This window comes from Diadema setosum, chromosome 19 (genome assembly GCF_964275005.1).
Source record: "Diadema setosum chromosome 19, eeDiaSeto1, whole genome shotgun sequence".
Lineage (NCBI taxonomy): Eukaryota > Metazoa > Echinodermata > Echinoidea > Diadematoida > Diadematidae > Diadema > Diadema setosum.
In genome coordinates, this window is record NC_092703.1 from 33,157,741 (window position 1) to 33,182,559 (window position 24,819).

Here is a 24,819-nt window from a genome sequence, read left to right on the forward strand (position 1 = left end):
TATATACTAAGTTCCATGAAGATACCTTGAACCATTTGCGAGATATGGAGAAAAACATGAAATTTCAATTTTTTTTCTTCACAAAATAACCTGTGACCTTTGACCTTTGACCCTGTGACCCTAAAATCCACACAAAGTATTATCCCCCAAGGATATACCCTCACACCAAATTTGATGCAAAACCGCCACACGGTTCTTGAGATATCGCCAAAAACAAAACGGGACGGACGGACGTACAAAATGTACGGACGTACGGACGTACGGACGGACGGACGACCCGAAAACATAATGTCTCCGGCCACTTCGTTGGCGGAGGCATAATAAAATTTATGCAGATAATGATGACAAACAACCAATGCCATACAAAAGTGGCTATAGAAGTCAAATGCAGTGAGAATAAGAGGGGGGGGGAAATTCATTAAAACCTTCAGGTTAACAAACTGAAAAGTGCTCTAAAGTAATTCAACAAAAACACAACCAAACCCAAACAATGTTTAGCGCATAGGAGTTTTGGCACTTCTGCATGGTGGTGACCACACAGCAATTCCACTGCAGCAGTGACAACCCTCACCATTTTGATTTATCATTACACTTTACTCCTCTCGCAAGGGGATGCGAACTGTTATTAAACTTTGTACGTCTTGTAAGGGGAATCTCACTAAAGAATCACTCGGGAAATAGCTTCACTGTTGTTGTCTTTGCATAGATCGAGACCGTTAAAAAGACATCAGTGGCTGTCTTCAATCAGGCACTTGCAAAACTTCAGTTTCTCGGGAAGGATGGCAAATGATGAATACTTGGCGCTAAAATTTTCTCTCACCTACGGTCGTCAGAAGTGGGTACTTATTTGTAGATGGAGAAGACACCTCTCCCCAATGGTAGCATTTGTCTTGCTGCAGTCCACAAGTTATAGTGGCTATCCCGTAAGGATATCCATGTTATCCTCCAGACATTCTACATCATGGCAATTTCATTCATGGCTTGCAATCACAGGCACGACATTGCGATTTAAGGAAACAATAAATTCAAAGTTTGTGCACGAGTGTGTCCCCAAAATACAATTCGGTGTGATGTCTGCAGCGTTTCCCTCACGGTGTCACCCCGTACTGAAGGTGCTTGGCATTCTCCGTCAGAAAGACCATCTCCTCCTCCGTGTCGGACGACTCGTTGTCGCTCAGCGAGCTGCGGGGTGAGAGGCGGCAGCCCCGGGCGATGTACTGGTTGAGCCGACCGATGGATTGAAGGATGAGGCCCAGGTACGGGGGAGAGGGCTTCATCGGCCGCGAGATGTACTCTGGGTGGTACTGGACGCCGACAAAGTATGGGTGGTCTGGAATGGAAACAATTGGTGAAAAAGGCATGAACTTTTCAAATTCATGACTGCATAAAATCTGAATTGAATTCATAATACTGTGAAACCTGAAACATTTGTGGCATGAATTTGGGCCAACAGACTTCTTCTTTTTTTCTGCATGAAGAGGGGTCCAAGCCCATCAGGGAAATCAGGGAAAATTATTTTTCTTTTTTCCAGTCAGGGAAAAGTCAGGGAATTTGATAAAAATACCTTCAATGGAACTCTCAAGAACTGGCAACTAGCATTCAATGCATTATGTAGCGACAAAAAACTTTTGCATGCATTTTATGTTCACGAGTCTTGGCTCCCTGCAAAATTTGCAAAAGATTATGTACACAGAAAGTTCTGGTTTTACAGTATCCTTTCTTTGTACCCTTCCTTTATACTCTGCTCTTGACCAGGATTCCACATCCTCTGACACTGAATTTCGTAAGATATTCTATGTCATCACTGCTGACACCGAGCCATCCCCTGAAGCAAAACTTCATGCACAAATCTAATGAATATGAAGAGGCAGTGGAATATTTTTAAGACAAGAATCTTCACATGAGAGGAAAACTTTTCTTACCTGCCAGCTCCATAATCTCCATTCTCTGGCCGTCTTCGCTCTGCCCAACAAATTTCATGCCATGATTCTCGAACTTCTCAACACAGCTGGGATTCACCTGCGAAACAAAAAACCAACAAAGCTAGAATTATCACTGAATGTGATTAATACCCCCGCCCCTAGTGTTGCTTTATAGTATGTGATGTCATGAGGGCAATGACGTTAATACCAAGTTTGTGCATTTGACGAATTGGAAACAGAATAATTTTAGTTTACTGTACAATTACAAAATTGACACCGAGTATAAAACTTACAGCAAATGGAAACATGCTTTCCCCCAGCATCACTACACGTAAAGACCATCATACACACCAAATTTGACCTTCATAGCTTGAATGGTTTATTTTAATACAAAAATGAGTGGTTACCAATCAAATACTGTATACGAAAGTAATGTAACAAACATGAAACCGATGTTATGTATACTCTGGTATCACACACTGTCTTCTTCTTCTAAATACTGTGCAACGTTCCACTCACTATCAACTAGGCAGGCGTATTCAATGCACACATTGCGGGTATTTGGGGCGGACCACTTTATCGAGCGACACCATGCTCTTTGCAACGAATGAATGGAGCAGGATCTTTTACGTGTATGAGTTGTGACTCTCTCACACATTGGACCTCCATTTTATGTCCTATCCCGGGGAGAGTGTTTTTGGCTCTTACCAAGTGGGAGAAAGGTATGATTACACACAACATGGCTCAGTTAGACTCACTGGACCTTGAACCCCGAGCCATTTGAGTGCAAGGCAGATCCTCTGTTCTTGCTTGTTAAAAAGAGATTTATCCTTCACACAATGGCAACATGTCTTCTTTTGCAGTTAAAGTGCATTTCTACACTATGTTAAAATTGGCCAGAACAGATTAAAATCAGCCAATCAGGATGCTAGATCTTCCATGGAAATTTGATCTAGAATGAGAAAGTTACAAAATTTCAAAATTTAATGTCTTTTACAGAACAGCAAAAAATAGTTGCAATGACATCAATCACCATATCCAAATGTAGTGAACAAAATCCATTTTCTTATTCTATGTGTCATTGTTTCAAAAATCTCTACCATCCTGTTTTTTCTGATCTTGCTCAGTTAACGGCTCTCAACTTGAACAGAGTACCATGTCTAATCACATTTTAACTGTACTGGTCAGAGTTGACCACTGTCCTTCTGGCAGTGCAGAGTGACCATTAGCAAGTGACCAACATCTGCCCATTACTTTCAGTAGTCTGTTTCAAAGACAGGGTGAAGATCCTCACCTCATATCTATGCCTGTGTCTCTCTTCCACATGGTCCATCTTGTTGTAGAGAGTTCCTGTACATGCAAATGAAATAAAATTGAATGATGAACAATGAAGGGATGCCAACCTTGTTAACGGTATTGCAGCATTGTGAGGGTTAAAAAATTTATGGTGGAAAACAATATTTTTTACCTTTCCTGCAAAAGACACATGTAAGAACCCAATTTGGAAAATCAGTGCTTTGAAAGATGACTTTCAAAAGTGCACAGTGAATAAGTACACAGAATTAATGCATGAACAAGGAATGAGTCTGCGAGGGTTCATTTCCAAAAACACACCAGGATCTGACAAAAGCCCTCTCCCGATCACCCCCTCCACCCTCCCCCCCCCCCCCCCCAAAAAAAAAGAAAAAAAAAAGAGAGAGAAAAAAAAAGAGAGAGACTCACGCATGACGGACTCCTCTGACTTGAAGAGCGTGGTCCTCTTTCCCAGCCGCATGGTCCCACCCATCTGGCCAGTGTTGTGCTCCGGCATCTCAACCACCTGAACCATGAAGAGAGAACAATAGACAAAATGAGCGGGAGGTTGATGACCTTGCCTGCTCACCTTCACAGACCAACGGACATACTGATTCACAGGAGAAAAATATTTTTTGAAGGAAAATTGTCAAAACGTATCACAAGTAAGTCCAAACGAACAGATTTAGTTTACACACTTTTAGCATATACCTGGATGAATCAAAATCTACATTGATATAAGGAAAATTATCGTATTTCAGTTTAAAAAAGAAAACAAAAATTGCTTGAATGAAATGAGGTAACTAAAGTTTCAGGATTAACATACTTCTCATATCAAAAACATCTTTTAATTTTGCCTACAGAAAAAACATACTTCACATCATTAAACTCCATCCATCCATTATTCTCCAACATCAGCATTTCAAAAGCTTTTGGATGGAACATTCTGTATGTTCTCCCTACCAGTCACCATACACAAAATATCAATGTCTCACCACATGATGTGTTGACTTGGGATCAAACTCCTCCGAGTGTGCATCCTCCCAACCCAGGACGTTCCTTGCAAACTCGATGACGGCCACTTGGAGACCCAGACACACCCCTGGTTCGGAATCAAAGAAAAACAAAACAAAGTTTGTGACCACAACTCTATTCCTCTGGAGCAACATCAAAGCTGGATCGATCAAAATTTTGCTTAGACAAAAAATGATAAAGAAATAAATGAAATATGAAACATCCCACATGATGTGATAAGGTGAAAACCAAAATCTACAATTGAACTGATTCACACTTGCTAATTTGGTATTTAATGATAGGTCCACATGACAACTTGCACACCCCAGGGATACCAACCTTGTAAACAGCACTGTAGTACTCTAAGGGCTGAAAAGGCATATTTTTGGTGGAAAAACAGTATTTTTACCTTCCTGCAATAGACATGTGCATTGATACAATTTGGGGGAACAGTATTTTCCCTGAAATATATTTTTGACAAAAGACACAAGTACTAAATACCGCCAAAAAAAGTACAGTTGGCATCTGACAACCACTAGATCAGGTCCACTTTACTTACCGAGATAAGGTTTCTTATTGACTCTCGCCCAGTTTGCTGCTGCTACCTTCCCCTCAATTCCCCTTCCTCCAAAACCTCCAGGCACAAGGACTCCACTGCAAGATGAGAACACGATGACACTCTCCATTAGACCGGCTACTTCCATGGTGGTAGAACATTTGGTGGTGAATGCTATCAGGTTACACCATGTATTTTTCTTTTTTTTTTTTTTTAATGTGAGTGTGGTCCTGAAAGGGGGCCTACTCAATCTGAACTTTTTAATAAGTATGTTCCTAACATCTTCGGAAGAAGTGTGAAGAGGGCATAATATCTCAGAAGTCAACATTAATTGTTCAAAGCCAAGGTCTTATGACAAATATATATATATATATATATTTATATATATATATATATATATCTCAGGGATCTCGCCAGCGTATATCACCCTTGTCGGCACCGACAAGCGTGCGGTTTGAAGAAACAATTGCCGACAAGGGTAACACCACGCGTGAACTTGCCGACAAGGGTAACACCACGCGTGAACTTGCTTGACGAGCTAAGTTCGGACCAATTTCTCGCCTTTTTTACTCTTTATTATCTGGCTAGAAAAGAAGCTAGATGTCGAAAGGAGCAGCAGTTTACAAGCGCAAAAAGTTATCCACGCAATCACCGCACCGATCACAACAACGCGGCTCAACATAACGACGTACATGTACAGCACATCACACACTTGCTCACTGAATGCGCTCTGATTCGGGATCCACACACACAATATACACCAGGGAGATCCACCTCCCTGGTTGTATGCACCCAGCCGGCCACAGACAGCCGCCGGTGTGTACGACGGTATTGTGAGAGGGAGAGAGAGGACGGAAAGAGAGGGTCGGAGGCCGAGGGAGGCTGAGGAAGGCTGACACGTGCTCGCTTGTTGTCACGCTTGTTGTCGGGTTACGCAAAAACAAACGATATGAAATGCATGTCCCCCTCCGCCAAAGGTTGTATTTTTTTTTTTTTTTGCTGCTTTGGTTTGTTTGTTCGTTTATCTGCCTGTCTGTCTCTCTATTCGCAAAATAAGTGACCATTTGGGAACAGATTAGGATGACATTTTCAGGAACAGTTGGTTGGTAAAATGGCGCAAGGAACAGATGATTAAATTTTGATAGTGATCAGGATTTATAATACCACCGGAATTCACCGCCAGGATCCAAGATTTTTAGACTTTGTTTCGTATATTTGAAAGGATTCGTATCAATTCTTTAGGAAGCTGGCCATCGGCAATGACGCAAAATATTAGATGCGTTCAAAGCATTGCCGCAGAGAGAAAATTAACTCTATCTTTCGTTGAAAAAAGAATGTGCGATGGAGTAAGCAAATGCAAATTGTTATTTTTATTTTTGGTAGTTTCAGCGGGTTATTTTTTGTTCTTTTTATTTAAAAAGCCATGCGTTCCATTTGAGCCTTTTCACTTTCAATGGATTTGTAAACGTCATTCGTGAATATTCCATTTTCCTTCTCCGGGCCGACATTTATAGTAATTCTGTCATGATGGTCTTTCAACTCAAGTTCAACGTAAGTAATGCTCCACGTGCTTCTGGCTTGGTTTGTTAGCAGGTGTGTTAGGGGGCCTTCATGGGCAGAAAATATATGGATAATCATTCATCAATGTTCCCAGTTGGTTTACATGCTATTTACACGCTGTTTACGACCACTGAAGCAAGGTGGCAGTACGCGCGGCATTCCTTTATCTGACACCTGGCTTTCGTGGAAATGTCGTGGAAATTTCCACAAGCCATGATATCAAGTTTCCCCACTGCCTGTGGTCGTGTTTTTTTTTTTTTATTCTTTATTACGAACATCAATTTGTTCATCTTGAAAAGTGTATCTGTACATTTTTCTGTAATTTGCTTCGAGCACGTGTTTCTTTTTTTTTTTTATTGACGCGTCGGTAACATTTTGTTTTGTTCATCGTCCGTGCATGGCAGGGGTTCATAAGAGTAGAACGATAGGAATGACTGGGGAGAAAATAAACTGAAAGAAGGAAGCATCTAGGGCAAGCTGTCTGTTTTTCTCTACACCAGCATCATGGTGTGTCTGTGTTTATTCATTTTTCTTTTATCATGCTCTTGCTTCAAGGAGCTACGCTTTTCCCGCGTAAAATTAATAATGGATACCGCACGCAGAAGCCCACGTTTTGACGTGTTATGAAGAACCATACATTCTTCATCTATTTGTAATAATTTTTGCAATTTAAAATAAAGAATGTTTGGTTGTTCAAGTAATATAAAAAAGATTATTTTGACATTTCATGCGCTTAACTGCCGAGCATTTTCTTCTTTTTTTTTCTTTTACGGGAGAGAGCGAAATGTTCTCTTTAGCAATGACGGCCTACCTAGACATGTATACATATTGTGACGTAGTTTTGATTTTCTTGAACACGTGAATTGTTCTCCTTCCAGATCACTTCTTGATTTAGTGAAAGTTAACAATGTTTTTCACATTCACAAAAGCAGTTTGGTTAGCCTGTGTTCAGTTCGCTGCCAATGAAATTTCTAATTAAAGCGATGCCCCAAACGGGTTTACCTTGAGGGTTTGTTCCGAAATAATAATAGAATAATACTACATTCCTTATCATTCTGAAGGTTTGTTAATTGGACAATAATAAAGAAACAATGTCCGTTAATTTCCAAACAAAATCAGTTTTGTTATTTCGAACGTTCTGCCAGTGAAATTTCGGAATGAAACAGTAACAGTTTTCTTACTCTGAGGGTTCGTTACTCCGACAGAAAAAAAAAAAATAGTAATGAAATAGTACTAGATTCTATATTCTGAAGGTTCATTAACCGAAAGATAATAAAGAAAAAAAAATGTCCGTAAATTTCAAAACGAAATCAGTTGTCATTTCGAACGTTCTGCCAGTGAAATTTCGGAATAAAACGACGGCACAAAACAGCGTGTTTTCGTACTCTAAGGGTCTGTTACTCCGACAGAAATAGTAGTGATAAAATAATACATTGTAGATTCTTTATTCTGAAGGTTCGTTAATCCAAAAATGATTAAGAAAAAATGTCCGTTCATTTCATAACGAAATCAGTTTTGTTATTTCGAACGTTCTGCCAGTGAAATTTCGGAATAAAACGACGGCCCCAAAACGGTTACAGTTTTCTTTCACTCTGAAGGTTCGTTACTCCGAAAGAGTAATGATGATAAAATACTTAAGATTCTTAATTCTGAACGATCGGTAATCGGAAAACGATAAAGAAGAAATGTTCGTTTATTTCCAAACGAAATCAGTTTTGTTATTTCGAACGTTCTGCCAGTATACCGGTAATTACGGAATAAAACGACGGCCCCAAAACGGTTACAGTTTTCGTTCTCTGAGGGTTCGTTACTCCGAAAGAATAATGGTAAAATAATACTCTACATTCTTAATTATCTTATAAAAAAATATTCGTTTATATCCAAACGAAATCAGTTTTATTTCGAACGTTCTGCCAGTATAATTTCGGAATACAACAACGGCCCCAAAACGGTTAGTTTTCTTACTCTGAAGGTTTGTTATTCCGAAACAATAACGATGATAGATGACAGATTCCTTTCTGAAGTTTCGTTGATCGGAAAATGATTAAGAAAAAAATGTTTGTTAATCTCCGAACGAAATCAGTTTTGTTTATTTTGAACATTCATCTGTAGTACCGACCTTTGGTGTTGTTGTTTTCGATTACAAACCTTCGAAGTACTCAGTAATGAATCGTTTCATTTTATGATTAAACAAACCTTCGGAATAATGACCATCATTACATTTTTGTATGATATCTGATGTCACGGCCAAACTACCGCAGTATACACAGAAAGGAAAGTGCAACGATGTCCCGAAAGTTCTCGATCGGTTCTCGCGCATCTGCATGCAATAGGCCTACCACGTGGTCGAGCAGACGGCGAGAAAGCAATTTACACCATGGGTATACGGCGCGCGTTGTTGCGATGCAGAGACGGCTAATTATTGCAACAATGAATGAAACAACAATGAAACAGGAAAGGCCTAAAAGAAATCGGAACCTTCACCATCAGCACCTACTTCTCTGTCATTTATTATTTAGGAACTGCCGCCAACAAAAGGTATGGAGTTTCTGCATTGTTTCTGTGAGAATATACCCTTTACAACGTTCATTACATCTCTGTGAAAATGTCGCATTTACTGGCATTTTAGCGGCGATTTATTTGTGTTGATTTGAGCATTAGCGAAGGCTTCCGCGCTTTGCGCGGGAGGGGGAACCCCCCTCCCGTACCCACCTCCACAAAAGCGCGAATAAATGCCGACAAGCGTGAAGAAATTCCTGGCGAGAACCCTGATATATATATATATATATATATATATATATACATACATATATATATATATTATATAATATATCTATCTATATATATATATACATATATATATATATTTCAAAGGTATACAAGATGATTAGACAACAAGAGTGAGATAAAATGCCCATGGGAGCTGCTTATGTGGTTGTTTATGTCAACCTTCACAACTTAAAGTTCTCTACCTTATTTGCACATCTGATATCGAAAGCATACAATACTAGTGCTTTCTTCCAGAAAGACATGTGATGAGTAATTGAACTAACATCTAGTAAGAAATCTTTTCAGGTGCTGCCCAATGGCAACTGACAACACTAAATACACAGCACTGCATTCAAGGGTTCCCATACTCACTCTGCACTACACAACTTCTGCCAAGCTTCATGGTAGCGGACTGGGTCAGATTTCATCACCTCCTGTTCCAAGTCATCGGCCTCAATGTACTGTGGGTAAGAAACAATAAACAAAAATAAACAACACTGATACAATATGGCAAGCATGGGAATTTCTGGCGACACACTGCTTCTGAATATTACAAATACCAATGAATGCTCAGAACCAAACACATGCACACACACAAGAAAATATAATCACATGGTTTGACATGTACTTTATATCCAATACAGTTTTACATATGAGCACCATAGCCTCCCTTATTTTTGAACATATCTTTGATTGTTGCATATCATAAATGGGAACTCTAAGAATAATTGCACTTTCTCACAAAATTTGCGCACTGTCAAAGTGTATATGCGCAGATTTTCAAACATAACTGCAGAGTTCTGAAATGAAAACCTGGTAAATTTTGGTAATATGGAAGTTATCCATTCTACTGTAATTACCATGAATGAAATGTGCTGTAACTTGATATCTTGCACGATGCAAACATTCAGATTTTTCCATCTTCTTGGTAAAACATGCACATTTCAGAGTATAACAAGGAAAAGTAGAAATTATGCGGTGCGCAATATATATGTCCCCGCCGGAAGTAGCATTTTGTAGCCAATGTACAATACAGGTCAAAAATCAAGGTCAAAGGTCAAAGAAGTCAAAGGTCAAAATTCTGTGTAGAAGTTTTGAAGCCCTCACCTAGTGCCATCACATAAAGCAAACGGAATCGAAATCGGGTTAGAAATGGCGAAGGAATAGCATTTTGTAGCAAAATGTACAATACAGGTCAAAAATCAAGGTCAAAGGTCAAAGAAGTCAAAGGTCAAAATTCTGTGTAGAAGTTTTGAAGCTCTCACCTAGTGCCATCACATAGAGTAAACGGAATCGAAATCGGGTTAGAAATGGCAAAGGAGTAGCATTTTGTAGCAAAATGTACAATACAGGTCAAAAATCAAGGTCAAAGGTCAAAGAAGTCAAAGGTCAAAATTCTGTGTAGAAGTTTTGAAGCCCTCACCTAGTGCCATCACATAAAGCAAAAGGAATCGAAATCGGGTTAGAAATGGCGAAGGAGTAGCATTTTGTAGCAAAATGTACAATATAGGTCAAAAATTAAGGTCAAAGGTCAAAGAAGTCAAAGGTCAAAATTCTGTGTAGGAGTTTTGAAGCCCTCACCTAGTGCCATCACATAAGGCAAACGGAATTGAAATCGGTTAGAAATGGCAAAGGAGTAGCATTTTGTAGCCAATGTACAATATAGGTCAAAAATCAAGGTCAAAGGTCAAAGAAGTCAAAGATCAAAATTCTGTGTAGAAGTTTTGAAGCCCTCACCTAGTGCCATCACATAAAGCAAACGGAATCGAAATCGGGTTAGCAAAATGTACAATATAGGTCAAAGGTCACAACTGAAATTCTGTATAGAAGTTTCAAAGCTCCCATGTAGTGCTATCATATAAAGCAAACAGAATCAAAATTGGCTCATAAATGACAGAGAAGTAGCAAATTGAACATTTTGATCACACACGGACGCACACACAGACAGACGGACGGACGGACACACGGACACACACACGTGCGGAGCCCGTTTCATAGTCCCCTGCTCGAACTCGTTCGGCGGGGACCATGAGTGATGCCAATAGCAGCTGTGGTCAATTTTTTGGACAGAAAAAGAAAATAATGCATGAACACAATCTCATCTTAAGCTACATCAAGCAGTTTCTTGGCTTACTGTGAGGTTGAGCTTGTGTCGACAGGCGAGGGCAGCATGATTGAGTGCCTTGGTGACAGATATGTACGAGTCCTCCAACTTGGTGTACTTGCCAACCAGAACGATAGACACCTGTTTGGACGGCGACTCGAATCTGAGGGTTTCAAGAAGAGACAAATTGTGGTTAAATTTGTCATCTTTCCAATTAGTGTCACTCAGTATCAATCTATATTCTCACATCATCTTGTTGCTTGATGCTACATACAAAAATATGACATCTATCCTGTGTTACAAGGGATATTCATGCCAAAATAGATAGCATGCGAAAACTATTTGACATGCTCACTTGGAAAAACAAAACCATACAGAAGATGCAAGAAATCACTATCTTACTTTAAAAGAGGAACTTTGCAGAAAAATGGCACAACAGCAAAAAAAAAAAAAAAAGTTCAATTATTGTGAAACAAGGATGAAACATTGGTGAAAATCAATTAAATCAAGCACTGATTGTGCTGTCTCCATCATAATTTCCCTTTGAAGATGCATGAATCCGTAAGTACAGAATATTCTGTTTAACTGAGTGTAACAAAAAATAAAAAGGGGTAGATTAACAGACACCAACAAATGTCCTCCTTTTTTCCCCATCATGCTCAGTCTTTTAAGATTTTCTTCAAATTTCAACTCTTTCGGAACTGAAGTGTGATAACTACACACAAAAAAACCTGCACTCCTTGAAGTAAGGGTTCCAGAATTCTTTTCACTTCATAGCTCACAACATTTCTTGCTGTATGTGTACTTATTCAGACACAACAAATTTATACGATACTGGAATGCCAAACAAATTTAGGCAAGGAAATAATAATCTTTATACCTCGCATACTACCTAGGACCTGTCTTACTTGGGTCTAAAGTCTGTGAGCCAGTGTGGATCTCCAACCCCTCTGAGGAATGCAAAATGTTAAATGATGGACTTTGGTTTAGCATACCTGTGAGCTAGCTCCCTCCACTTTGAGAGCACAGCTTTTGGTCTCCGCCGGAACTGCAGGCTGAGCCGGGAGCGGAAAAAGTTGATGAGCCCCTGCTCTTCCAGCAGGAGGGGTACACGGTAGACAGATGTGCAGTCATGCACGCAAATCACCTAGGCAATAGATGGAACACAAGAATCTCTGTTCAGTATCATTCTACTGTAACATTTTTTTGTTTTATGAATGCTCTCTCCTAGTATAAACAGAACCTTCTGGAACCATCTCAAATAGAGATATTTCTATGATGTAAGTGTGGGTGGTATGCTTTTATTGGCTGCTTTCCTGAGCAAACCCAAGAAAAACTTCATTCAAGCTTCAGGATTTCCATGAAATCCTGTGCAATAGAAAATTGCATAAAATGAATGTTGATACATCAGGAAAATATCTTATTGCAGCCTGCATACTATTATTATTGCTTTTTTAAGTTACACCCGAGAATCCTTTACTGACAAACAAATCATGAAATGTATTCAGTCTCCAGTTTTAGTTTCTTTGTTGGGTGATCCTCTTTCTTTATCAATTCAAGTAATCGTACAAGACTAACTCCTACTAAATCTGTGTTGATCAAAAGACTAATCAAGTTAGTTTAACAGATTAACCAGCTCTGAAACACCTCTTGCACCATATGTGTCTTCCTCAGAAGTATTAGTAGTAAAACGTGACTGCTACGGAAGTATGTTTTGTTAGGCAATGTTTACATTCTTGTTTTTACAGCAATGTTGGACTAACAGTTACTGCTCTTTCCAGAGAGCATATCGACTCAATACGTCATGATGCACAAGAAGAAATCAATTGGGGGTATATGCATGGCCACTTTGTTAGGAAAATCATACAGGAACATTGGGTGCATACCTGTTCTGGTGGAACGTGACAGAACATTGAGATTTTCTCCTTGATTCCATCGGCTACCGGATTATGACTGCGACACACAATCTACGAGAGAAAAAAAAACCCAATATATTTTTATGACTGATGCCACAAAAATGAAAGGGGGCAAATTTTGTTCATGCCCATTCAAAAGTCTTGCAGGAATTTTGAAGATCATTACAGTTGTTGTTATCATCATCATCATCATCATCCCCATTTCAATTATCAAACATTTTCTACACTCCCATCAGCTATAAGATTATAACTGTGAAACATAATCGATAGAATTTATGGATAATATATCTTTGTGAGAGATTGACAGACAGTTAAGAGCCTAAAAAAAAATTAAAGTCCTGCATACCTTTTGAAGATTGTCAATGTCATCTCCATCACCAACATCATCACCATCGTCGTCATCATCATCATCATCAGCATCTGCAACACCCCTGCCATCATGATCATCATCACCATTATCAAAGCCATCAGCACCATCACCATCACCAACGCCATCAACATCACCACTACCACTACCATTACCATTGCCATCTCCATCAAGCACAATCACCCTTATCATCATTGCCGTGGCGATCTCACCAGGTCAGGGGACAGCCCCAGACTCCTCAGCTCCCTAATGCTGGCCTGAGTGGGTTTAGTCTTTTGCTCGCCGGTGGACTTGGGCTGCGGCACCAGACTGACATGGATGCAGAGGAAGTCCTGTTTGACCCGGAACTGGAACTGACGGAAGGCCTCTACAAAGGGCATGCCCTCTATGTCTCCAATGGTTCCACCAAGCTGTGGAGAAAAACAGAATGAGACAAAGATGGCTACACCACGACAAAATGTACTGCTTAATTGCAACACTCTTGTTGTTAAAAAAGAATGGCAGAAATTCAAAAAAAAAAAATTGCCTGTCACAAAGTATTAAGCTGCAATGATTAAATACAAATATTACTTTCTGTGCAATGCAAATTATCTCCCTGATAGACATGAATTTTCTTAATAGAAAGCATTACAGCAAAGGAATAGACTACCAAAGTGTGATGTCATAGCCATTCATCACCATGGAAACTGGTTCTACGCAACCTCACCTAGCCCAAATATCTGTGAACACAATGGTTGCTAAAATGCTTCTACCCTCTTGCAACCCAGCGCCAGAAGTCTTATGCACAACAATATCTTGTTTGGAACCAGCACAAAGCTACAACAAAAGACTGTGACATCATCTCTCTAGCACTCTTATCTGGGGTACAATTTGGCTTGGGTGTAAAAGTCAGAACACTGAGGGCGCTCTTACCAAAAATGAGAGGCAGGTAAATTTTCCCATAGTACATCTTCTGACCAAGTTTGAACAAAATCTGCTGCATATCTGGTCATGGCAACCTTTCACCCTATAAAAGACAATGAGGACAATTCTGTAATCCCACTAATATTAATAACAACAATATTACACCTATATTTTCTAAGGATATGGTAAGATGCTGCCACATTGCCATGCAGTTCTTTGGTAGTTGCCGTTTTACAAATATTCATATTGACTGACCAGCACAAATTGGACTTCTCCTCACCTCAATGATGCAGATTTCCGGTTCCTGCTCATCACCATCAACCGGTATCTTAGCAACACGCTCCACCCACTCCTGAATGGCATTGGTGATGTGTGGAACAACTGTGGAATTCATGGCAAAAAAATAATACATATTTTTTTCAATTACCACATTAGATTTTTGACATGCTGATACACTACACTGGAAGGGAAGTGTGTGTGTGATTGTATGTGGCCTTGTTTGGCTGTTGGACTGCACAGAGTACACAGAAAATTCCAAGCAGTGATTATGATCAGCATATGTCTCCTCATTTGCACAGAAAACTTTAGATTACAATCTTCTGTACTGTGAAACCAAAAGAAAAATTGCAGGGAGGAGCCACGATTCATGAAAGTAAAATGCACACAAAGGTTTTTGTCTGCACAAACCAGTACATTATACTACACATTATTTTTCACGGATGGCAATTCGCAAAAGTTTCATGCTGCAAAAAAAAAAAAAAAAAGGTTATCTGGTCCAATTCAGAAGTTTCATGCTACGCATGTTCTTGGTTTTACAGTGTGTCTCATTAGGCCCATCCTTTCACTATACCTTGAACGGTTTTTCCAAGGTAGTCCCCTTTGCGTTCCTTGTTGATGACGTGTTGGTAGATCTTTCCCGTCGTGATGTTGTTATCACGGTGAAGCGTGATGTCCAGGAAACGCTCGTAATTTCCCAGATCGAGATCAACCTCACCTCCGTCGTCCAAGACAAACACCTCACCTGAAGGGATTGAAAGAATGAACACATTGAAGATTGCTAGGACTACAGCTATATTTACAATACGATGCAGAGGGCCTGAGGTGTTTCGTAAACTACACTGATAAGATTCTGACATTAATGACCATAAGTCTATTCACACATTACTTAGTCTAACCCACCAAATGCCCTCTCCTGCACTGTTTGAAAATTCTGTCATGTGATGTCCCAAAAACAGCTCCCATATTCAGTTTCAATTCTGTGGGACCACCATGCTATCCTATCCCATGAATTAAAGGGAAGGCAAACCCAAAAAGTAATGTGGATTGAGTGAAAGCAGCAAAATTATAAAACACATCTGTGAAAGTTTGAAGAAAATCAGACGATCCATGCAAAAGTTATGAATCTTTTAAGTTTTGGTGTTGGAACCGCTGGATGAGGAGACTACTCGAGGTAACGACGTATGAGAGGACAACAATATAAAGAAAATATAAAGAAAATCCCACAAAAATGCATTTTTTATGAAAATTACAAATTCCATAAACTTGATACTGACATATGTTAAGGGTAGCAATTATTCCCCCTGCTTTCTGAAAGCGGTTAGTCAATTGCCTTTTTATAATGCTAGAAAAATGAATTTTTGTTGAATTTCCTTTATATTTTCTTTGTATTGTTGTCCACTCATACGTCATAACCTCTAGTAGTCTACTCATCCAGAGGTTCCAACACCAAAACTTTAAAAATTCATAACTTTTGCATCGATTATCTGATTTCCCTCAAACTTTCACTGATGTGTTCTTCTAATGTTGCTTCTGTCACTCAATCCACATTGCTCTTTGGGTTTACCTTCCCTTTAAAGGACAAGTTCACCTTCATAAACTTAAGGATTGAGAGAATGCAGCAATATTAGTAGAACACATCAGTGAAAGTTTGAGAAAAATTGGACAATCGATGCAAAAGTTATGAATTTGTAAAATTTTTGTGTTGGAACTGCTGGATGAGGAGACTACTACAGCTTGTGATGTCATATGCGTACAACAGTGTAAAGAAAATGTAAATAAAATTCAACATATTTTCACTTTTTTGCATAATAAAAGAGCACTTGACTTGCCTCTTTCTAAAGGCAGGGGGAATAATATTACCCATAACATATGTCAGTAACAAGTCAAGGGGATGTGTACTTTTTTCAAAAGAGGAAATTTTGTGAAATTCTCTTTAAATTTTCCTTATATTGTTGTATGCATGTGACATCATACACTGCAGTAGTCTTCTCATCCAGCGGTTACTGCACAAAAACTTCAAAAATTCATAACTTTTGAACAGATTGTCCGATTTTCCTCAAACTTTCAATGATGTGTTCTACTAATATTGCTGCATTTTCTCAATCCTTATGTTTATGAAGGTGAACTTGTCCTTTAAAGTCTCTTCTGCTACTTATCAGGTTCAACTCGGGTACAGTCGAATGCACCCAAGCAAACATTACATGAAACTAGAAAATTTCTGAATGAAGTTGAAGCACTGAATGAAAATAAGGAACAGAAAATACTTGATAACCATTAGGGTCGCATTTCATAAAAGAGGTTAGGATAGAAACTCTTGCTGGAATAGTAACTTCCTGTTGCAACAACCAAACAGGAAGTGCAGTATTCTTGTTTAATTACACTTGCCATTGCAGCAAGAGTTGCTATCATAGCAATGAAATGAGGAACAGGACTCATTCTGGGGCAGAATGTACTGTATGATGCTCACCGTGTTCGTACGGCGAGAAAGTGCCTGCATCGATGTTGAGGTACGGGTCGATCTTAATCGACGTCACCCTCAGTCCGCAGGCCTTCAGGAGCATGCCGATACTGCTGGCGATAACCCCCTTGCCGATGCCGCTGATCACGCCTCCCGAAACAAGGATGTACTTCATGGCTGGCTGCTCTGTTCCTCTTTTGAGCTACACAGAAACCAGTTACACATTAACCTTCTCAAGTGTTGTGTGGTCTTATTAGTATTGTACTTTGAAAGGGATTCAGGTTTTGATTTCATAATGGACTGCACAATGGATAACAAGAATCTCAACAGTCTATCTACACACAATGGATGTAAACAAACCCAACCTGGACCAACATTGACATGTACATGTAGTTCACTGGGATGCATCATCTTTTTGCCCAACACCCTGCCATAAGTTTGGTTCTTTACTTATAACTGTACATATATTAATTTGTTCATCAACCTTGATGACTGACCTGGGGGAGGGGTATTTCATTGAGTGTTTTGTCAATGATTTTCACTCTCAAATTTGCCCTCAGCCAATCAGATGCAAGGCTTTCAGTAGCTTAAAAACACTTGCCAATAGCTGACAAGTATCATGAAACATTGCCCTGATCCTGTTCCCTCAGAAGAAACATATTGTAGATTCCAATTCTAGACCTTGACCATTCACATTCATCTTGTGTTCATCATTTCACACCAATTAAAAGATTTACACAAAATCTGCAAAAGGCTGTATACATCCCAGTAGCTGCCAAGATGCTTCTAGCTACTCTGTACAGGAGGGACACACCAAATTATGCACACAACTTTAATTTCATTACTCAGTTTTGTCAACAGAAGTACATGTAGATGCACTATTCACTTATTACTATAAATGAACAGGAACCTGTCTTTAATTCAATCCCAAAATGCTTGTGCAGGTCAATTCACAAAGGAAATCTTAAATTGTGATATTTAAAATCCTTGACCAAGCCTAAACTTGATTGACCCACAGAAATGAGGCATGAAAATCAATAACCACACAACAGTGTGCTTTGCATTCTATCCAGTGCACGTACTCATACTGGATCACAACCAAAAACACAAGATCAAGTGAAAACAAGCAAAAGACACTTTTCAATACTATACAGAGAAGACATTTCATAATTTGAATATTCACTTACTGAAAATCTTCCTCGAAGTCAAAGTAGAGTCGCTCTCTTGCAGTGATAGTCACTTACGAACAAAGAGAGGGATGGACAGCAACGTATCCTCTGCTCAACTCTATAAAGCGATTCCACTACCTGAGGGACACAACAAAAACACCAAAGACATATTACAGGGCTGCCAAGCTCTGTAAGTACATCTTAAAGGACAAGTTCACCTTCATTAACATAAGGATTGAGAGAATGCAGCAATACTAGTAGAACACATCAGTGAAAGTTTGAGGAAAATTGGACAATTGGTGCAAAAGTTATGAATTTTTAAAACTTTTGTGTTGGAACCGCTGGATGAGGAGACTACTAAGGCTCGTGATGTCATATGAGTACAACAGTATAAAGAAAATATAAAGAAAATTCAACATACATGTCTTTTCACTTTTTTCGCATAATAAAAGAGCACTTGACTTACCTCTTTCTAAAGGCAATGGGAATAATATTACCCATAACATACAATTTGTATGTCAGTAACAAGTCAAGGGAATGTGTACTTTTTTCAAAAGACGAAATTTTGTGAAATTCTCTTTATATTTTCCTATATTGTTGTACGCATGTGACATCATACACTGCAGTAGTCTTCTCATCCAGCGGTGACCGCACAAAAACTTCAAAAATTCATAACTTTTGAATGGATTGTCTGATTTTCCTCAAACTTTCAATGATGTGTTCTACTAATATTGCTACATGCTCTCAATCCTTATGTTAATGAAGGTGAACTTGTCCTTTAAAATATACACATTCAACGTAAAAGCATACAGGCAGTATAAAATGCTCTATTCAATGAGGGGATGTGGAATGAAGAGCATCTCATCTTTCCCCTTGTGAAAATCCTGTACAAATTGATCGTCACCCTTCACTACTATTTTGTACATTTATGATATCACTGGATTGGTACTTGTACAATTGGTACAGAGATAATTTTGTACTTTCTCTTACAGTTGATTAAAGAGGAATTAAACCCAAACATACAAGTGAATTGAGTAAATGCAGCAATATTGGTAAGACACATCAGTGAAAGTTTTGAGGTAAATCGGACAATTCGTTCAAAAGTTATGAATTTTTGAAATTTTGGTGATGAGACCACTGGATCAGAAGACTAGAAAAGATCATGATGTCGATATGCAATATGTTATAAAGAAAATATAAAGAAAATTCAACAAAATATTTCATTTGAAATTACAAATCCCATGGACTTGGTAATAACATATGTGAAGGGTAATATCATTCCCCATGTTTTCTGAAAGAGGCAAGTCTAGTGTTCTTTCATGCTAGAAAAGTGAAAATATGTTGAAATTTCTTTATATTTTCTTTACCATACATAACAAGGATGCGGTTGTATCCAGCGACTCGGGCCATGGCTTCAAACAATCACACGCATGGCTGGATGGTAAAGACACACGACACGGGTGTGGTTGTATACACTGCCTCTCTATTTTTGGCGCTAGTGTATTTTCGCACCTGTTTGTCAAATGATCTCCAAACATGCCCAAACTCACCTTTGTTATTCAGAAACCTAAAATACTCGCATCTGAGCCTCCAAAGTCGAATAGATGTCAAGTTTTAACACTTTTAGTATAACGATTATCCGAAAATCATTGGAAAATCTTGATCACTTGAAATGCTGCTCTGTAAACAAGCACAGTACCAATACGTTCAGTGCATGCCAAGGGCTGATCATTTGGTCTGAATGGTGCGACATACATTGTAGCAGCTTTTTCTATGGTGTCATTGAAAAGCTGAAATTTGTTTAAAATTCTCTTTTCCTTGACCAAGTCTTGTGTTAGTGGTTGTAGCTTCAAAATGGTTGAGAGCGTGCGCTAATGTGTGCTGCCACTTATATCTTTCTCTTTCTTTTCTATCTTTTCTTATTTCCTTTTCAGGTAAAATCTATACCTAAATTTCCCTTTCCTTCATATCAATCATTTCTTTGTGTAATTCCTCTTGTTTAACTTTCTCAATTTCCTATTCAACTGTACTTTCTGCCTAGACTCTAATTGTTCTGTGTTTTCTTCATGGGCTGTTTTTCCCTCCATCTACAAGGATTTTTCCTTTCTATCCTCTCCAATATCCTTTTCTAACGTTTCGTTCTAATGAATCCCTTTCATCATTTCCTTTTCAACCTGTGCAATTCTTTCTTTTCTCCGCAATCATCTTTGCTTTCATCAGTTTTGATTCCATCTCTTATTTCATTATTCTACCTAGTGCTTTTTTGTACACATTCAATCTATATTTTTCGCTTTTCAAACACATCCATCTCCCCCTTGCTTTCCTTTATAATGCAAGTTTTTCTTCTTTCTTTCCTTACATTATCTTCTAGTGTACTCTCTATTTTGTAAACTTTTTGTTCATTTTTCCAGGTTTTTTCTCATTATATTTTCTTTCATTTCCTTTTCGACCCCTCCTCCTTTTCCTAGCCTTTTTTTAAAGGCTTTACATTCGTTCACCCTTGTCAAGTTATAACCGCATTTTTCACAATCTTCTTTCATTCACACACACACACAACACAACACACCACAAACAACTCCAATCCTCAACTAATCACTACCGCGACTCGGAACACGCTGAGAGAAAAGCGGAAAAAATATCATGTTTTTAAAGATACCTTAGAAGAACTTGCTCTGATCGACATGAGATACAGTGTAGCTGGAGGTCTAACCGTTACATTTAGATCAATCGTGGCGCTTGCTGCCGCGAACGTGTTTTGAACACCGTGCTGCACTGCCCTGTCTGCTCCTGTGCAACGCAGTTATTGCAGAGGGAACCAGCTGCGATCGACATAACCCAACAAGTGTAACACTCAAGTGTCAAAACTGTGAAAATTTCTTTTCTACTGGACTTGAATCTCACTCACACTCAGATGCAAATATTCGAGGCTGTTGGTGTGTTGGATATTTGGATGTTGGAGTTTGGGCATGTTTGGAGATCGTTTCAACTCATTTGACAAACAGGTGCAAAAGTACACCATCTAACGTTAGAGCCCTAGTAGATACCTTAGCATGATTAGTCTGTTAGTATTCACTAGAGTAGGCTTATTATTTACTAATTTAGACCACCAAATTTAGAGACAGAAATTATCGATGACAAATTGATTGATAGACAGCAAACTGACACTTCAAACAGGTTTATTTTATTCTAATCTAGAACAATATTTCATTCTTAGTTATGCATTTTAATTTTCCATTTTATGTTAAAGAAAAACAACAGCAATAGAAAAACAATATTAGTGTCACGCTCTCTCTCAGCAAGCTCAGCATTTCCATGATTTCGGGACTGTGTCTTTGTCTGCACTGTTTGGTTTGCTAGTGGAAAGTGCGTAAATTACTGCGTGCAGTGTGGCAATGCCAGTTCTGTTCTGTAAATTTATTTTCACTCAGTTTACCAGTTATTACGTGCAATTAAAACTTACCGTAGCGTAGTTTCTCCTTCAGTTCGCGCTCGAGACAACGAATAGTCTAGGTTAGTGCGAATAGATCTCTGATCTTATCATCCAAACAACATCATTTGAAAGACAGCACATGTGCGATCCAACAAAATGATTGCACCACAATCAATGTCTGCTAGCTGCTCGATGATTGATAGTTCTACTGGCGCGTCGCGTACCGGTACGGTTTCTGTCACAAGAATTCGAGTGCATGCAGTGCAACGGAACTTCGCGCACTTCGCTGAGATGTCCCGCGATAGGGAAATACAAAATAATGAACACGGCGCGGGAACAATGCATGAATGAGAGATCGAGAGAGCTGGCAAAATAATACAGTAGGCTCTTTCAAAATAAGTAAATACTTATTTTCAGTGGCATTAGCACATTTAGAATATTTTTGTCATGATTCATTTATATTTATAATATTATTCTTTTAGATATATTAAAATATTTTTTGAACTGATCTGATATTAAAACACATCAATAAATTAGATTTGATTAGGTACTGCCAAAACCGCAACAAAAGTAAGATTAAAGCACTCAGTGTACGAAGTGACGTGATATATTAATTGAGTATAAATCACTTATTTTGACCTACGTGGTGGTATAGTTTTAAAGGGAGGATCTAGGAGATTGAATGAGATGTAAGTGTACTATAATCTTGACTCTATTTACATAATACTGTGACAGTATCAGACGATCTATTGGATATCACTTTACACACAAAGCTATCCAAGAAGCAACAGTCCCGTGTGTTTATTTCGATGTTTGCTTCTTGTAGGGTACATGTTGTAGGCGACTGCAGGTGTGACGTTAGAAGGTCTAGAACTCTAGAACCCTTCTAGTGCATGTCAATGAATCATGGTTGTCATGTCGCACACACGCACACGCGAGCTGAGCTTGAGTGATCTTCACATTTCAACATCCAGATCTTTAAATCTCTAATTATCATAATTTGTATGACTAGAGTAGATTGTAGATACTATGCTCCCACCCCACATTTGATTTGTATGTGCGTAGTTCTTAAGTTAATGCAATGTGGCAAGGCTGTGACTGTGTTGTAACTTGTAGTTGTAGGACTTACACGTAGATAATTTTTGTTTTATGAACATTTTTTTTATTGATGAATTTGTGACCAAATTGTCCTTTTGCCACTATTTGGCACCAATTTCAATATTGATTGATCTTTCAAATTTCATGAAATTCTTCCGTCGAGATGTTTTCCTTGCAACTGATTGACAAATTGCCCAACATCGACATAGGGCCTAATTATTAAATTAAGCACTGAACTGAATTGATCAGTGTCTTATATAGTGCTTATTTACTTATGTCGATGTAGGCCTAGTAGAACCTAGGACAATTTGTCAATCTGTTGCAATGAAAACATCTCAACGGAAGAATTTCATGAATTTGAATAAATTACACAGTACCCACTATGGCACTGCTGCATGCTATACAGTGTATTTATATGGATATAGAACCAACATTTGCTGTAGGGTGAAAGCTCGATGGGTGATCAGGAGGTCGTAGGTTCGAATCCTGCTCGAGTACGTACGCGCATGCCGCGCCCATGATTTTTTTATCATGGCTGGTACTACTAAAACACTGATCAATTCAGTGCTTATTTATGTCAATGTAGGGCAATTTGTCAATCAGTTGCAGTTGATTGATCTTGTTGTTTGGCACTTGGCATTGGGGTATTTTTAATGTAATTTACCTAGCTGTTTCCAGATCCTGATGCCAGTGCAGTGATATGATGGGTTTTGACACTTGAGAAGAACAAGAAGTAGTTGTAATGAATCAGAGTCAATGATAGCTTTGTCCAGGATGAGGACACCTTATATTTAATGTTGGTTTTGATGAGTCTATGTTTTCATAAACTTTTTCATATGATTCGGCGTGCCATACACTGGGCTACCGTTGTAACCCGGGGTATGGCGTCGTGTAGTGCCATCTCATGTCCATTATCCTACAGTTGTGCAATGTTGCCATGGCGACTATTTTCTCCCTCAGTGCCAGCTAGTGCCAGCGTAAAGCGGTGCGGCGATAATGATGCAAATGCTGATATTCCTTCCATGTCAACTTTTCAACAATGAAGATTACAACAGAGCATGTATATGAGGAAAAAAAAATGTCATTTGCAGGCATTTATTGTTGCATAATCACAGACAAGAAAACATTTTTGATAACCCAGGGTGCAACACTGACGAAAAAAAAAAGATTTATAAATAATTCAACAAAATGATGAATTTTCATATTTGGTACCCCAGGATACCAAATATTGCATCATATGTTGTTTTGATCACCAGATTTAACAACAATCATTGAACCTTGTTAACTGCAAATCACAATAGTTCTGCAATTATCAGTCCAAGTACCATAATGAGCTCTAGATCTCCTAATAGTTTGTAAGCTCCAGATTTTCTGCTCTTCCTGCAAGGAACAATCTTGACTGGCCTTAGTGTGCAGACTGATAGATGACTTGCAGAGTACTACCACTACATGTATCTTATCATGCCTCATTTATATGTGTTTGCTCTCCTCTACTGCCAGCAGGAGATGTTGAAGCTATAAACTTGGGTTCTGGGCACTCCCTGTCCTGTATTAACATGCTCCAGCTTAAGTTTGCAGTAAACAGCAAAAAATGAATGAGAAAAATGATATTACAAGAGCAAAATAGCAAAATATATAATACAACAATTTTTAAAATAGAACATTAAAAAAAAAAAGAAAGGTAGCAGAGCTTTCCCAAGGTTTAATATTTGCTAGAAGAGCACTCATGCACAGAAAGCCATGTTTTTGATCATGTTGGGCTAAAGAATATTGTGCCCCTACATTGTAGTACTGCTGTAAGTATGCAAAAAGAAGGTGCAAACAATCTTGAGTGGTATCTCCCTCTTATTAAACAGTCTCAAGGAATTGTGAGAAAAAAAAGAGAGCAGAACAAGTGTGTGTTACTGCATACTAGTAGAATACTCATTGAATCTCCACAAATTTGTATAACCTTGTTTACTCTGACTTATACCTTTCTAGT

General features: G+C 38.7%; 1 protein-coding gene across 1 annotated transcript; it reads right to left on the bottom strand.

Moving 5' to 3' along the window:
- Positions 1-1,088: 1,088 nt before the first annotated feature.
- LOC140242234 (CTP synthase 1-like) lies at positions 1,089-21,904 on the bottom strand. The gene is made up of 16 exons (XM_072321977.1): positions 21,771-21,904; positions 18,329-18,448; positions 17,151-17,343; positions 15,255-15,425; positions 14,685-14,785; positions 13,714-13,911; positions 13,105-13,185; positions 12,214-12,365; positions 11,249-11,381; positions 9,487-9,575; positions 4,789-4,883; positions 4,211-4,317; positions 3,645-3,741; positions 3,217-3,272; positions 1,923-2,019; positions 1,089-1,330 (listed from the first exon to the last, which is right to left on the bottom strand). Exons 3-16 carry the CDS (start codon positions 17,314-17,316, stop codon positions 1,089-1,091), a joined length of 1,785 nt encoding a protein of 594 aa, XP_072178078.1. The 5' UTR covers positions 17,317-17,343; positions 18,329-18,448; positions 21,771-21,904.
- Positions 21,905-24,819: the final 2,915 nt, after the last annotated feature.

What these genes read in the sequence shown, in the direction of transcription:
- LOC140242234 (XM_072321977.1), bottom strand. Translation starts at nt 17,316, where the DNA reads ATGAAGTACATCCTTGTTTCGGGAGGCGTGATCAGCGGCATCGGCAAG. An exon ending in CCTTGGAAAAACCGTTCAAG is followed by an intron (nt 14,786 to 15,254) that starts GTATAGTGAAAG and finishes TGAATTCCACAG; the next exon opens with TTGTTCCACACATCACCAAT. An exon ending in GGAGATTATGGAGCTGGCAG is followed by an intron (nt 1,331 to 1,922) that starts GTAAGAAAAGTT and finishes TTTCCATTCCAG; the next exon opens with ACCACCCATACTTTGTCGGC.